This window comes from Ahaetulla prasina, chromosome 8 (genome assembly GCF_028640845.1).
Source record: "Ahaetulla prasina isolate Xishuangbanna chromosome 8, ASM2864084v1, whole genome shotgun sequence".
NCBI lineage: Eukaryota > Metazoa > Chordata > Lepidosauria > Squamata > Colubridae > Ahaetulla > Ahaetulla prasina.
In genome coordinates, this window is record NC_080546.1 from 17,003,106 (window position 1) to 17,020,303 (window position 17,198).

General features: G+C 40.6%; 1 protein-coding gene across 1 annotated transcript in view; it reads left to right on the forward strand.

Annotated features, from left to right (window-relative positions):
- Positions 1–17,198, forward strand: part of LOC131203156 (dentin sialophosphoprotein-like) — a 68,823-nt gene that overhangs the window by 22,200 nt on the left and 29,425 nt on the right. The window contains exons 4-5 of the mRNA XM_058193108.1: positions 5,131–5,207; positions 7,589–7,712. Coding sequence (XP_058049091.1) covers positions 5,131–5,207; positions 7,589–7,712 — 201 coding nt within the window. The remainder of the gene's footprint in view (positions 1–5,130; positions 5,208–7,588; positions 7,713–17,198) is intronic.

Consider the following 17,198-nt stretch of genomic DNA (forward strand, 5'->3'; position numbering starts at 1 on the left):
GATATATATATTGTTGTGACATAAATAAATAAATAAATAAATAAATAAATAAATAAATAAATAAATAAATAAATAAATAAATAAATAAACAAATAAACAAACAAACAAGAAATACGTGATTTTCAAAAGCAGGAAAATTTACTCCTAGATATCAGTTAATGGGACAAGGGAAAAACTTGTTGATTCATTAATTTTAGTTGGGCAAAATTCAAACTAATAAAACATTCTAAGTCAGTGGTTCCCAACCTTTTCTTGTTTGAGGCACAACCTTTTCTTGTTTGAGGCACCCTTGGAAAGCCTTTCAAAAGTTCCCGGCACCCTTATAAGGAAATAGATATTTAAAATCTCCGTAGCTCAAAAGTTCCCGGCACCCTCAAAAGATCTCACGGCACCCCTTAGTGCCGCGGCACACTGGTTGGGAACCACTGTTCTAAGTTGTGGTTGTATATGTAGTATGCAGGGAAAGGGCAGGCCTAATTTATAGCACTAAGAAGCATATAAAAAAACCATCAAACATTTCTCTCAATACACTATGAAAAGACCATGTACATATAAACTTATATACATACAAACATTATGAATGGTCTCTTCTCTGTTGCCATGGTCATGGCAGTACAATCAGTCGTCTGATAGTTATGCATATTTTCTAGGATTTATTTTTAACATTCATTTAACAACAGTCATTTGCACCTTCTGCCTATTTCTATCAGGGTTTTTTTTTTAAAATAAAAAGGACAACTTTCCCAATTCACAAATAATGATCTGGAAGGAAAGGTCCTTGTCTTCCTATAGTAAATATGGTCTATCAGATTAGATGTTATTTCTGAAAATTGTGTCTTGGAAAGCTAAATCTGGCAGCCTATGGATCAAATCTGTCTTGTCATTTATTTATGCCATCCTATCAATAGCCTTTTGCTCTGAATGAGCTAAGATTTATCTCAACAATAAAAAGAAAGCAACAATCAGAGATCCTTGCCAGTGTTATAAACAATTGCTGATTTGGGCACCTATCTTTTATTGTTACAGACATCGTAAAATAAAAATGAAGATAACTGGTCTCTTGGTCATCTCATTATGGAGTCTCTGCTGGGCTCATCCTGTAAGTAATCTTTAATGTTTTAAAATGTTCTTCCAAAAGCTTGAAATGACATTTGCCCCTCTAAGCCAAGAGTTCCTTTTTAAGAGGTTTATTTATTTATTGATAACATTTGTACAGCCATCCTTTTTAAAACCAGATTCTGAGTAGCTCATAATAGATGTACAGTAAAAATATTTATTTGCCCTTCTAATATTTTCAGGTATCCAGATACCCAGGTGCACACCACAGCAACTCCAAAGAACACTGGGTAAGTAAATCAACTTCAATATTTGTTTACAAACTGAGATTATTTTAGAAATTGTCCGTAGAACATCTGTTCAAAATCAGAGTGTAAACATGTGTGGAACCTTTGTGAGACTGCTGAAAGGACTGCATTTAAATAGGAGATAGGTGTTGTTGTATTCCCTGCCCCTATGTTTTAACATAGATGGTCCCATGTTAGAATCGAACAGCTCTCCCTCAACAGAGAGTGAGGGATAGAACCTAACCTATGTCCTATCTACAATGTAGTCCTTTCAATGGCCTCCACAACTCTCAGAAAGTTAACGACTGACCCCCCCAAGGGTGATGGCAAAGAATATAAATCCTTCCATTCCTCCTCCAGTCAGTTAGAACTGAAGAAGCTTCTTGGATGAGAGCTGAAATATTTTCAGAGAAGAAAAAAATACCCAAGAAAGACCAGTTGCCTTTTGGAAAAAAAAAAACACCTTTGGGACAGCCATGACCTGATGATTGAAAATTTCTTCATATCCCTCATTCTTTCTTGTCTACTTTCAGCTACTTTTCTTATGCTCATTTTTCTCTCTTCTTCACCTGTTCTCTTGGGCTTTCTTGCTCACTCTATCTCATCCTATTGCTCTTGCTCTGTCACTTCTGCTCCATTGCTTGTTCCCTCATTCACGCAATCTGTCACCTGCTCTGCTATCTGCTTCATTGCTCACTCCACTGCTCACATCTCACTCATCCTGTCTGTCACACAACAATCCATCCACTCCTCTCATGCAGCCTTATCTTGCTTTCTCTCATTTTTTTTTAAAGCTGCAGTGGAGGTTTCTGACAGTTGCTAGGGAGTGGACTTTCCTACCTCTGCCAGTGCTGCTCCAATGTAGAATATAGAATAACAGAGTTGGAAGGGACCTTGGAGGACTTCTAGTCCAACCCCCTGCCCAGGCAGGAAACCCTACACCAAGCTGTCCTAGCTGCTGATGTCCAAGCTGCTGATCAAACAGAGTTCATCTAACCCATGTAAATTTTGCCTTCTGAGGTAACATCTGCCTCAATCCTTCTGGCCTTCAAATCTTGCTCTGCTGGTTGGCCTGGAGCCCCAATGGGGGCCAACTTTGCTGGAGGTGACGGATTGATTGAGAGACAATAGTCCATAGTGTTTGTGCTCTTAGTTTTAACCTTTTATTTAATTGTTGTTAATTTTAATGTTAATGCTTTTAATGTTTCTAGATCTATATTTTATGCTCTTGTAAGCATCCCAGGGTCACTTGAGATAGTGAGACAGGTGGCATAATTAATTAATTAATTAATAATAAATTCAGAACTCTTATAATGCCTGACTAGTGCTTCTTATAAGCTTATAAGTGGACATGGAGGGAAATTGTTAAAGAGACATCACATCCTGGCTCACAGATTATAAACTCTAGTAATGAGGCTAACGTGGAGAGTCTGGATTTGTTCTTCAGAGAGGATACATTGCAAATCCAATGGATTGCGCTGTGTCAATCAGACCTGCAGATACTATGGATACATTCCCTCCCATTGTAAGCAATGAGATAAGATCCTTTGCATTAAAAAAATGGGAAAAACATCTCATTTCTGAGTTCTGTCTTGCCAATAGAAATATCCTCAGATGGTATATTCCTTGAAACATCTGATGTTAACTTGCTCTTGGGATGACAATAAGATGGTCTTGTTTCTATATTATACTATGAATACGTAGAAGATATATCTAGCAACGCATCCTCAGCGTTCCAGAAAAAAAAATCCCAACTCCAAGTAAAAACTCCGAAGCAAGCATCTTTCAAAGTTCTTTTTACTAGAATAGGTAAACTGGCACATCTGAGAAAACCCAAATGTGAGAGGTCCGGGTTTTCCCTCAGTAAATCAAAACCCCCAAAACCATGCCCTGACTCCGCAGTTGATCACATGCTCCAATCACCAACTCTCCCATCTCGAGACAGCACTCCAGCCACTCCTTCTCCAGATGCAGGATTGGCCTGACCTTGACCGACAGAAAGAATGCTATTACGTCTAAAGACAAACCCTCTACTAAATCCCCCCTCCTCCTACTTTCCCACATATGAGAAAGTGGCAGCACGGAAGTTTCCGTCCCAGTATGGCTTCCAAAGCTGACACTTATTTCCATTTCTTGGATAGTCTTTTTCAGCTGAAGAAGGTTTGAACAAGAGAGCTGACTCTACAGATCTTAGTGCTGAAGATGCAGGAAACAGACTAAGCTCAAGCACAGAAGACAAAAGAAGAGATCTTGGCGACAACAGCTGTGAAAGTTGTGAAAGCAACAGTTTCCCCAGGGAGGTTTCCAGCAGAAGCCTTGAGAGCTCTTCAGAAGATGATCATGAATGGAGCACTCAGGACAATGAAGAGGGAGGTTATTTTGGACATCAGATGGTCTATAGGAAAAGGGCAGACAACTACCACCGAAAGGAAATAAATAAGGAGAATTCTGATGATGAATCTGCTGGCAGAACGTCATTGGTAGGTCTTCAAAACTTTCTTGTATAAGTTATTTTGATATTAGAAAAAAAATTAGGAAGTTAGGAATAGTCAACATTTAGTAATACAAAATGCAATTAATTTAGGGCATGGCGAAGGAGACCAAAGGTCTATGGAAGACTATAAGAAGGTCTGATGAATGATTGCAAGGATTCTTTGCATTTTTAACTGCATAAAATCCATTTTAAGGGCCAGAGTTCAGTTTGGATGTGTTTCTTACCTTTAAATGATAGAAAATTAAAATGCCTATTTTTTGACATTGTGATTTGTGGAAGATTTAGAGTTGCAACATGGATTTCAAAAATACCATAGATTACAGAAGTGGTAGCAGCTGCCAGCTATTCAGAAATAAAAATACCAGTTTAAATATAAATTATTAAATATACAGTACATTGTTATTATTATGATTACAAATCATAAATTACATTTTATGACCATTGCTTTTCGAAGGCCCTTCAGTCAGGGGTGCTATTCAGCAGGTTCTGACAGGTTCTGGAGAACCGGTAGCGGAAATTTGGAGTAGTTCAGAGAACCAGCAAATACCATCTCTGGCTCCACCTTCAGGGGAGGGAATGGAGATTTTGCCGTATTCTTCCCCCAGGAGTGTGGAGAGAATGGACATTTTGCAGGATTCTTTCCCTGTCATGCCCACCAAGCCACACCCACAGAACCGGTAATAAAAAAATTTGAATTCCACCACTGCCTTCAGTAATGTAGGAAATAATGTTATATACTTTAAAATAGAGGTCTCCAACCTTGGTCCCTTTAAGACTTGTGGACTTCAACACCCAGAATCCCTCAGCCAGCAAAGCTGGCTGAGGAACTCTGGGAGTTAAAATCCACAAGTCTTAAAGGGACCAAGATTGGAGACCCCTGCTTTAAAAATGTAGCTATAAGATGCCCTTTTATGAATGAAGCTGGATAGAAGCCAGAGCTACAATTATTCTATGAAGCCTATGAAGTCTTACAATGAACCTATATTGTTTTCCCCCCTATTTGTCTTCTGGCACAGGAGGACCAAAGTGAAGGTCACCTTTTTGGGCCTAACAAAATATCCAAAGAACAGTTTGATGTTGAGAATGACGGCATGGTTTATACCCCAGAACAAGTCCTTTATACTTTTGTGGAGAGAGGAGGAAGTGATCTAACAGCTGAAGAAGATACCAGTGGTGATGACCCTTTAGATGGAAATAACGATGAAGACCCTGGGCACACTAAATCTCCAAGTGAAGCAGATGCTCTGCAACCTCCAGCAACTCATGGAGAACAGGATGGTGGTCATACTGGAGGTCGACGTTCTGATGATAGTAGCAGCAGTAGCAGTAGCAGCAGTGAAAGCAGAAACCTTGAGAAAGAGGACAACCACGTTATTGATTATGGCAGAAGGCATGGAGGTGATAGTTACAGCAGCAGCCAAGAGGACGGATACGATTTTCAAAGTGAAGAAATGCAAGGAGACGAGCCAAGGACTTTTGAGAGCCATGGCAGTGATTCCCACATGCTTCCTGAGGCTATTCATTCAAAAGAAAGCAGCCAAGAAATCCATAGCAGTAGCAAAACAGTAGAACATTTTGAAAGGAAAGCATATCATTATGCTGATGGTGATTCAGATGAAGATAACAGCCCTGAATATGAACAGAACAAATCCTTGAAAGAAGATGATGATAATTCTGAGGCAGACAGCCAACTTGTAGAAGATATTAGTCAATCAACAGAAAATGTTCCCAGTCAATCCTGGGAAGATGAAACCAGTCATACTGGGAAGTCTGTAGAGAGCTCATCCAGGGGACAATCTAGAGAGGACTTCAACAGCCATTCTAGAGAAGATATGCATAGCCAATCCCAAGAAGATGATAAGCACAGCCGGTCCAGGGAGCATGATAAGCACAGCCGGTCCAGGGAGCATGATAAGCACAGCCGGTCCAGGGAAGATGATAAGCACAGCCGGTCTAGGGAAGATGATAAGAATAGCCAGTCCACAGAAGATGATAAGCACAGTTGGTCCAAAGAAGATGCAACCAGAGGGCATAATCAGAGCCAGTCTAAAGAGAACACAAGCAGCCATTCCAGAGAAGACAAAAATAGCCAATCACGGGAAGATGATGCTCATAGTCAGTCGATAGAACTCTCTAGACAATCAAGAGAGAATGAAGACACAGTATCTGAAGAAGATGTAAAGAGTGGCTCCATTGAAGATACCAGAAGCTCCCAAGAAAAAGTTGTGCAAAAGTCTAAAGAATCAAACGAGCGCAATCCTAGCAAATCTCAGGAGAGTCACTCTGTTGAAAAATCAGGAAACATGCCACCAAGAGCCGCTGAATCCAGAGAATTCAAGTGGCACCACAGCAGATCAAGTGAGAAGAGCTCTTCTATGGAAGAGAGCGAAGAGTCAGCTGAAGACACAAAAGAATCCGTTGAGGACAATAGCAGATTGTCTCAAAGTGCATCATCTGAGAGCAGCAAAGTATCTGAAGAAGATACCAGTGGTGATGACCCTTTAGATGGAAATAACGATGAAGACCCTGGGCACACTAAATCTCCAAGTGAAGCAGATGCTCTGCAACCTCCAGCAACTCATGGAGAACAGGATGGTGGTCATACTGGAGGTCGGCGTTCTGATGATAGTAGCAGCAGTAGGAGTTGGAGGAGTGAAAGCAGAAACCTTGAGAAAGAGGACAACCACGTTATTGATTATGGCAGAAGGCATGGAGGTGATAGTTACAGCAGCAGCCAAGAGGACGGATACGATTTTCAAAGTGAAGAAATGCAAGGAGACGAGCCAAGGACTTTTGAGAGCCATGGCAGTGATTCCCACATGCTTCCTGAGGCTATTCATTCAAAGAAAGCAGCCAAGAAATCCATAGCAGTAGCAAAACAGTAGAACATTTTGAAAGGAAAGCATATCATTATGCTGATGGTGATTCAGATGAAGATAACAGCCCTGAATATGAACAGAACAAATCCTTGAAAGAAGATGATGATAATTCTGAGGCAGACAGCCAACTTGTAGAAGATATTAGTCAATCAACAGAAAATGTTCCCAGTCAATCCTGGGAAGATGAAACCAGTCATACTGGAAAGTCTGTAGAGAGCTCATCCAGGGGACAATCTAGAGAGGACTTCAACAGCCATTCTAGAGAAGATATGCATAGCCAATCCCAAGAAGATGATAAGCACAGCCGGTCCAGGGAGCATGATAAGCACAGCCGGTCCAGGGAGCATGATAAGCACAGCCGGTCCAGGGAAGATGATAAGCACAGCCGGTCTAGGGAAGATGATAAGAATAGCCAGTCCACAGAAGATGATAAGCACAGTTGGTCCAAAGAAGATGCAACCAGAGGGCATAATCAGAGCCAGTCTAAAGAGAACACAAGCAGCCATTCCAGAGAAGACAAACATAGCCAATCACGGGAAGATGATGTTCATAGTCAGTCCATTGAACTCTCTAGACAATCAAGAGAGAATGAAGACACAGTATCTGAAGAAGATGTAAAGAGTGGCTCCATTGAAAATACCAGAAGCTCCCAAGAAAAAGTTGTGCAAAAGTCTAAAGAGACAGAAGAGGAATCAAACGAGCGCAATCCTAGCAAATCTCAGGAGAGTCACTCTGTTGAAAAATCAGGAAACATGCCACCAAGAGCCGCTGAATCCAGAGAATTCAAGTGGCACCACAGCAGATCAAGTGAGAAGAGCTCTTCTATGGAAGAGAGCGAAGAGTCAGCTGAAGACACAAAAGAATCCGTTGAGGACAATAGCAGATTGTCTCAAAGTGCATCATCTGAGAGCAGCAAAGTATCTGAAGAAAGTGCCAGCAGTGATGACAGTAATTCAGATGAAGGGCAAGACCAGCAAAGCAAATCATCAGAAACCAGTGAATCCAAAGAGGAAGTCAGCAATTCTATTGAAAGACCCAGTCAATCCAGAGACAATACTATGAGCCAGTCTGACAGCATGGAAGATAGCAGTTGGTCAAGAAGCAAGGAGCTTCAAAGCAGAAAACTAATGCTTGACTTTTACCATAACAAACCCTTTAGTGATTATGATGATAATGATTGCCAGGATGGGTATTAATTTAATGCACGAAAAACAAAGAAACCCAACTTTGTATAGTAGTCGGAGGTCAGGAGTCTTTCTTTTAATTTATTTAATTGTTTTAGAAATGTGAAAGTTGACAGATAGAAATGATAATTCTAGAAGAACTAGCAGCTCCAATGAAGCACAAATGCACCTGAGAAATATCAAAGAAGATGAAATCAGTTTCTGCAAGATTTGACACACATTGATTGCTGTAGAATTAAGTTCAAAGAAAAATATCAGTTAAAGCTGGGTGATAATTTCTCAGAATAAACAATTGAGGAATTTTGCAGAAACTGAGAGTTTGGCTAACAATGGCGGCTGCCAGTAGATTTCCTTCACAAAATCTTTCAGCTGTCATTTAAGATTTTTTTAGAGGCTGATATTCATTTCTTTCACATAGGCCTACTAAAAAAAAATCAGTTTACACACATGCGTATGTGTTCACAACAATCCAAAGACATGAGGTTTACTGCTGTTTTAAATTGTGTCTATGATCAATTTAACAGCAAGTTTTCCCTTTAAGTACACAGGGTTCCCCACCATTATTATTATTTTTATGCATGAGTGCCCCTTCCCCCTAATTTGCACTCCTGAAATCTGGTGGCACAATACAGATCCTCCCATACCATCCAACAACAAATCTTTGGGAGAAAGTCCCAATTCTTTGTCATGATGTCAACAGATTATCAGCACACTTCCTATGGGTTTGAAGGAAGAAGAGGAATAACATGTTAATGACATAGGTTTGTGTATTTGTGTATTAAGATTAGACTCAATGGTTTGTGACTAAGTGGCACTTAAAGAAATTTAGTTACTACAGGGACTGCACAAAAGGAGACAAAGAGAATGTGTGTCCTATGTTAAATTCCAATGCACGTCAGCTGGTCTGCAGCCTTAGAAATATCATTAATAATATGGGATGTATGTAATATTTTGTAATAAATGTATAGCTGTATTGGAAAATATTATATTTTAATCCCTTCTTTTTATACAAGTGGTCTTAAATTAAAAAATAAAGAAATCCTCTTCTTAGCAATAAAAGTTTTTTAAAAACCAAATAATTGATTGCCTGTTTTAATTTATTATTTATTTATTTATTTATTTGATTTCTATACCGCCCTTCTCCCGAAGGACTCAGGGCGGTGTACAGGCAAGAATAAAACAGACGGTACAATATACAAATTTAAAATGCAGTTAAAAAACTTATTTTAAAATTAGCCTGAGAAGTAAAATATATAATAAGCTAAAAACCCCATTTAAAATTAATTACTAAGAATTTAAGAAATTTGTTAAAATCAATTTAAGCCAGCCCCGCGCGAATAAAAAGATGTGTCTTCAGTTCGCGACGGAATGTCCGAAGGTCAGGTATTTGGCGTAAACCTGGGGGAAGTTCGTTCCAGAGTGTGGGAGCCCCCACAGAGAAGGACCTTCCCCTGGGGGCCGCCAGCCGACATTGCTTGGCGGACGGCACCCTGAGAAGTCCCTCTCTGTGAGAGCGTACGGGTCGGTGGGAGGCATGTGGTAACAGCAGGCGGTCCCGTAAGTACCCAGGCCCTAAGCCATGGAGCGCTTTAAAGGTAGTAACCAACACCTTAAAGTGCACTCGAAAGGCCACAGGTAGCCAGTGCAGTCTGCGCAGGAGTGGTGTTATATGGGAGCTACGCGGAGCTCCTTCTATCACCCGCGCAGCTGCATTCTGGACCAACTGAAGCCTCCGAGTGCACTTCAAGGGGAGCCCCATGTAGAGAGCATTACAATAATCCAAGCGAGAGGTAACGAGCTAATAATATTATAATATTATTATAATATTATTAATATTAATAATATTTATGCTAGAAGGCACTTTAATATATTGTATTAAGATTTGAATTCCGATGTGTCACAATAATAGCAGAATACATATGTATTTGAAAAATAGAAATGCTTCCTCTTCATACATTAGTTTTTAAGCAAAAACATTTGGAGAAAAGTAAGGTTTTTTTTGAGAGCAAGAGCAATTAATCAATGGAATAGCTTGCCTTCTAGGATTGTGGGTGCTCCATCACTGGAGGTTTTCAAAAATAGACTGGACAACTATTTGACTGGGATGGTATAAGACTCCTGGCTCCTGCCTTGAAGACCTCCTTCCAGCTCTATGATTCTATGAAAATTCAAGAGAAACAGTTTTTCAAAAATTATGCACCCATAACTAGGCCTACAACCAGATCTAATTCTCTTAGATAACATTTTGGAATTTATGGGAACAAGCAACTTAGAATGTCCCAAAGTTATTTTTCAAAAGGCAATTGGACTTTCTTGTTTTTTCCCCTTGAAAACATTTTGCTTCTCATCCAAGAAGCTTCTTCAGTTCTGAACTGAAGAGGCTTCTTAGATGAGAGGCGAAACACCTTCCAGGAAAAACAAAGAAAGTCCAGTTGCCTTTTGAAAAAGACCTTTGGGACAACCATGACCTGGATGATTGAGAATCTCCATAGACAGCAAGCAATCTAGAAGTTTTGTAATAGCTTTTTCTTTTTCAGCTTGGGACCTTTCTGATATGTTGGGAGAGCAGTGTCCAGAATTCCCAGCAAATCATTAGTTGTGCTAGCTGGGAATTTTAGAACAGTATTGGAGAAGACCAGTTTGGGGAAAAACTGCTGTATCACAATATCTGGATATCTGCTGAAACAAATAGGGTTAGCCCTTCCTCCCCACTCACTGAAAACAGTCTGGTATATTTCTGAGCTCATATATATTAAATGCTACCATTTTCTTCTTCCACACCATGCAACATGACAATATCTGTTGGCCAAAAGAGATTCCTGTCTAGGAAACCTGAAGCATTTGCAGGTAGAGGCCCAATAATGTTTCTTTATTTGGGCATAGCATGTTACATTAGCAAAGCAACTGTATTTAGTTAATATGAGTTTAAGTTTTAGTATGTTGTATGAACCTAGTCATTGTTTAGTTTTTCAAAATATTTGTCATATAAGTAGGATTCCTATCACAGTGCTTGAGTCCTCTGTAGTATTGCTTTACAGATTCGACCCTGAGTGATGGATGCTTCCTCAGAGCAAGGCACAAAGTCACAGTGTTGTGAGAGGACAGCAACACTGTCACAAGCCTATAATTTAACTTAAACCGGAAAAGTTGTAAAAATTGCAACTTTGCAAACAGCCAGAAAGTGGCACTGCTGTGTAAATCAAGCATTGTAACTATCCAGCTGTTTTGGGCTGGGCTTGAATATTTGCTGAGCAAACATTCCATAGAAGTTTAGAATGTAGAATAATAGAGTTGGAAGAGACCTTGGAGGTCTTCTAGTCCAACCCCCTGCTCAAGCGGGAGACCTATACCATTTCTGACAAAGGCCTATCAATCTCTTCTTGAAAAGTTCCATCCCTCAGGAAATTTCTTCTTTGTTCTAGAACAAATCCTTGTTCTAAGGATTTCTCCTTAATTAAGTTTCCATCCAGCCATACAACATGTTGTGTCTCTACATGAAAAGATAAAAAAATGGGAATTGTAGAATTGAGCCCAATTTGAAATGTGCCTGCAGCAATGCATAATGATTTGCATAAAGGTTAGTTTCTACATATGAAACACATATTGTTTTCTCAAGACCACTTTTACTGCCAACACCACCAATTGAGACAGATGTATGCTAGTTCCAGTACGAACTTTTATAATATTTCCAATTCTACATTCCATGTCCAAGTAGTCTGTTTTCTACTTGCAAGGAATTCATGTATTCTCACAAAGCTTGGAAACACTGCGGATGTTAACATCTCGATTTTCCATGTATGTAAATATACTAATGTATGTAATTAATTTACATACATTCATTTTAAATAATCATCTTATTTCTTGCCATTCTTGCATATTATCCAGTCTTCATCCTTACATTGCCTGCCAATTCACTGCAAAATAGTTTTTTTTTAAAAAAAGATTGAATGAGTTGGACATCAGCTATGCTGATGATATCCAGCTTTATCTACCCTGGCTGCCTGAGCGATGCCATAGATGTCCTGTCCCAGTGTGTCTGGAAGCTGTGAGGGCTTGAATGAGGTGCAACAGGCTCCAGCTCAACTCAAGCAAAACTAAGAGGCTCTCGGTGTTTGCACATTCTGATGCTGGAAGGTTCCATTGTTGCTCTTGGATGGCAGTGTTGTGGTCTGCCAGCAGCCAGCGGACCTGGCAATGGAGTCAAACAGTGAGGAGGCTGGGGAGGACGATGAGCCAGTCCTGGAGTCAGGGGAAGGCCTGGACAAGGGCTCTGCATTGGAGTAGAGTTGGGGCCAGGGCCATCTGGGAGTGATGCGTGGACTCCAGAGGCTCCAGAGGTGGACAGCAGAGAGGCAGAGGAACAGGAGGAGCCTGTTCCTAGTGCATGCATGAGAAGAGCTGCCAGAAGGCAAGAGCAGCTGAAGCAAAAAGGACGACTCTGGAGTAAGGCCAGGAGATGATTGGCCCCTCCCATAAGGCTTAAAAGAGCAGCAACAGCTCTTGGGCTCTTTGTAGGAAAGCAACATTGCTACAATTGTTTTTTGTCTCCTGTTTCTGAACTTCATGGGGTTCTTGCCAAGAAAAGCCTTTGGCAGGGTGCCAAAGAAGACAAAGGTTGAAAGACTTTTTCTGAAGGACTTTATTTTGGACTTAATTTGGACTACACTGAGAATGAAGTAATTCTTAGATGTTCTAATCAAATATGTTATTAAGGGCTGATTGTGTCTGGTAATAACTACTTGGGCCTAGGTCATAACAGGCAGACCCAGAGAGTAATCCGGGTGCCCTCCTGGACTCACCATTCCTGATCAGAAACCTTTGCACACCTTTGGGTTGTGTGCTAGTTGCATCCATGCTTGGACTGGAGGGTCCTGCTCACTCCAAATGAGTCTACTCTTGAAGAGAGTTCAGAAACTTGTACCTGGTACAGAATGTGGCAGCACAGGTAAATAGCCTCAGTTATTCGGCACATATAACACCACTTCTCCATGAGCTCCATTGGAAGCTGGTTCAAGGTGCAAGTTGTCACCTTTAAAGATGCAATTCAAGGTGCAAGTTGTCACCTTTAAAGATTTGCTTGCCTTTGGACATGGATACTGGAGGGACTTTCTTTCCACAGTTGTTTTAAACTACCTAATCCAATCAAGCCAGATGGCATAATTTTGGTCTCTTGGCCAAAGAATGTTGGTTGGCAGGATCTAGAAGACATGGGTTTTTTTCCCGTAGTGTCCTTGTTGGTCTTCATAAAGCCCTAAAAAACTGATACTGAGCCTGGATCTGGGGCCCCAGGATTATGGTGCTTGGTTATGCTTATGAACACCAAGGTTATTGGTTATGCTAGTTATTTGGGCTAATGTTGGCTGGCCACTGTGTATTTTAAATTTTGTAATGATTATATATTTTTAAATTTTAACTCTCTTCACCACCAAGAGTCATTTGTTGAGAAGGGAAGCTATATAAATTTGAATAAACACGCAAAGAAACTTTCAGAATCCGGAACTTGCATGGGATTTGAGAATTGATGTTCACTTCATCTTTGAAGAAGGCTCTTCTGAACTGGATGTGGTATGAGGAACTATATATTTCTGTGTCTTTTAAGCAACACATCCTACTTTTCCCTACAAGTATTTGCATTTTGTCTCTCTCTATATTTTTCTTCTGGAAGGAAAACTGACAAGGCAGCCATGCTCTGTCTGTCCTATCATTCTGTCTGATCAATATCAGCAAATTTCACAAATGTATTCTCTAAAGAAAAAACATTCTGATTCACTTTTGATATCAAAGTAATGTGTCAGCCATCTATATATGAGGAGGAAGGGTGTCGTGGGATTTCTGAAGTTACTGAATTTGTAATATCTAGATGATTATGTCAGTATATTACCATATTCTGAAGATCTGAGGACTCAGGTCTAGATCTATTAAAAACATCATTGCTCCATAATTAGCTGATCTTGCTTTATTTTAAAGACATAAGCAAGGTTGGATTAAGCTATGTAGTGCTTTGATCATTTGGAATTATCAGAGTTGTGTTGAAGTCTAGAGTGCTTGAAAAATCTTCCTAGATGAATATGACATACCACTTCCAAGGTGTTGCCAAGAAAATTATATGGAACTGTTTATGACAGGGGTGTAAAACTAGATTCCTTTGAGGGCTGGATCAGCATTGTTCTCCTCCGCGGGCCATTTGGGGGGGGGCAGCGGGTGGGAGGCAGGACGGACACCTCCTGTAGCACCCTGCCAGCCAAAACAGGGTGTTTAACTAAGTGATTTCATAAACCAAGAGTGTCAAACTCAAGGCCCGTAGGCCAGATCCGGCCCACAGGATGCTTAAATCTGGCCCACAGGGCTGGCCTAGAAATATCAAAGGACCGGTCCGCTGTGCCTCTGCCAGCTAAAACGGGCTGTGTGCGGGCCCCCATCCTTATTTTTGCCTTTCATGGCCTCCTGTAGCACTCTGCCGGCCAAAAATGGGCCACGTGGAGGCCTTCTAAAGCCCCCGCGTAACCAGTTTTTGGCCAGCAGAGTGCTACTAGAGGCTGGGGTGGCCAAAAACAGGTCACACGGGGGCCCTGCAAGGCCTGTTTTTGGCTGGCAGAATGCTGCAGGAGGCTATGGAGTGCGAAAATGAGGTGCGGGGTGGGGGAGCACATGCAGCCCATTTTAGCTGGCAGAGGCACCATGGGCAGGTCCTCTGATATTTCCAGGCAAGCCCCATGGGCTGGATTTAAGCACCCTGTGGGCTGGATCTGGCCCGCAGGCCTTAAATTTGACACCCCTGGTTTATGAAATCACTTACAGTTGAACTCAACTTGAAGAAGGTGGTCTATAAGGGGAAGGTAGTTACATTATGATAGAACAGGAAAAGATGGAAGATTGTCTAGCTTCTAATGCCTGATTTTTTTAAAATAAAATAAATGTGTCAGATTGGGTTACCATTATTTCCTGGAATAAATGACCCTGAAAAGTTGTTTTTGGTTGAGAAACTTTAAGAAGAACCAGGATTGTAGACTAGGCTGGCAAGCTGAACAAACTTTTTGATAATGATAATGGCAAAGCACATCAGCACTGTGCTTAAGGCACACATTTTCAGGCTATGAGCTGTGTTACAGTAGGATTCTGGGTGGTTGAATACAGTGGTGGGTTTCAAATTTTTTTACTGCCGGTTCTGTGGGTGTGGCTTAGTGGGCGTGACATGGCTTGGTGGACGTGGCTTGGTGGGAAAATCTCCAATCCCACCCCACTCCAGGGGAAGGATACCGTAAAATCTCCATTCCCTTCCCAGTCCAGTGAAAGTTACTGCAAAATCCCCATTTCCTCCCTATCAGCTGGGACTTAGAAGGCAGATAATAGATGGGGGCGATGCCAATCAGAATTTTTATTATCGGTTCTCTGAACTACTCAAAATTTCTACTACCGGTTTTCTCAAGACAGGGAAAAATAATCATTTGTATACACATTTAGCTAAAATTAAATATATTTTATATGTTTCATTGTCAGTCATGTATTTAATAATTTAACTGTCTTTCTCTTATAATGAATATATGGTGTCATCCTTTGGAGATCTTTCTGCAGAGGATGGAACCACGGCTTTGTGGACCTTGAGTGGCCCTAGAGCCTCAAGCTGTATATTCCATCTGGAAGGAAAGAAAGTCCTGGCAATGCCTAGAGATCAGACAAAATTTAATCTTCTGAGATGACTGAGCCAAAGGATCTCTGTGGTAAGATATATCTTAGAGTTTGTGTCATAGTTTAATTATTTTATTTACTTGTTTGTTTTCTGGTGCCTTCAAGTCAGGGCTGACTCCTGACAACTGTCTAGATTGGTCCCTGTGGCGGTCAGATTAATGTAGCATAATTCTTCTACCTTCTTTGGCAAGCACAGAAGATAAAATACTTGGGATGCTGTGGGTTACAATATTAATGACTTCAGGGATTCTTCCTGAATGATTGAGGTTAAGATGGCATGCCTGGCTGTTATGACAATTTGTTCCGATCAATAAAACTGAAATAAGAGTCTCATTGAATTTTCTGAAAGGAAACCTAATACTTGTTTCATAGGCACTTATTAGCAATTTGCTAAAATAAGGACACTTCCATTTACTCAGGCTTTTCCACAGTTCCTTGGTGAACTTGAGTATGCTTTGACTCTTTTTAGAGTTGGCTCAAAACCACATAAATATGGAAATGACTGATGTGCACAATCAATCAGGATATTTTCCCGCAATCCAATTCAGTTCACTGATCCTTAACCTAGGAATTTCTTTGTGACTAATGCAAAATGTCATCGAAGATTTGTCATTGCAGTAGCAATTCCATAATATATGACATTGAAAGGAACCCAAAGCAAAATAAAACTCCCAAAGACAAACAAATGTATACCATGCACTTTGGAGATTTTTTCCCCCCCAAATGTCAGAAGTGCAAGCGTCTGTCATTTGGTATAAAAAGTAAAATTGGAAATGGGGAGGAACAAGACAATTTGGTGCCTTTCAGAAGGTTTGGAGTTCAGCTCCCATAATTCCTTGTTAACTACCCATAGTGTAGGCTGAAATCAAAATCCTCAATTTGTGGAGGGTAACAAATTGTCTAACTTTGTTATCAACTGTAGTCATCATATAATGCTTAAAATGTCTGTACTATTTGATAACAATACATTACCAACTTCCTAGATTTGTAGTTCAGCTACACTGGTAGAGAATACAAAGACACCTTAATGGGGTTAAACTATTTGTACATTTATCCTACAAGTAGCTATTCTGACTAGACGTTGCTCTCCAGCATCTCCAGAAACAAGAAAACTTCCTGCATCCTTGTATCAGATTCTTCAAAGAATACTAAGAACCATAACCTGTAAGTTTCTGTATTTAAGACAAGTGGGTCTAGGACAACTTGCTGCAGCTGATTTGCTGCGGCCATCTCACCTTGGCTGACTTATCATGGGACAATTCAACACAAGATAAGAGACAAGTGAATTGCAATGGGCCTTGCCTTGTTTTAGCTTTGAACCTTCTCAAGTTAGAAGTCCTTGAGGCTGGGGTGAGCTGTAATTCTACTCTTCCCTTTGTTGAATTATCCCATGTTGAATTGTCCTGCAGCAAATTGTCCCGTGGCGAGTTGGCTACAGTAAGTCAGCCATGGCAAGTCAGCCACAGAGGGACAGCTGGGGCGAGTTGGTCAGGACGAGTTGTTCCATTCCATAGACAAATGCCCCTAATTATGGCCATTCCTCAGTTTAACATTTGTAACAGGGTAGAATGGATGGTTTCTATTAAGACCTCATTCAATAGCACCAATTTGG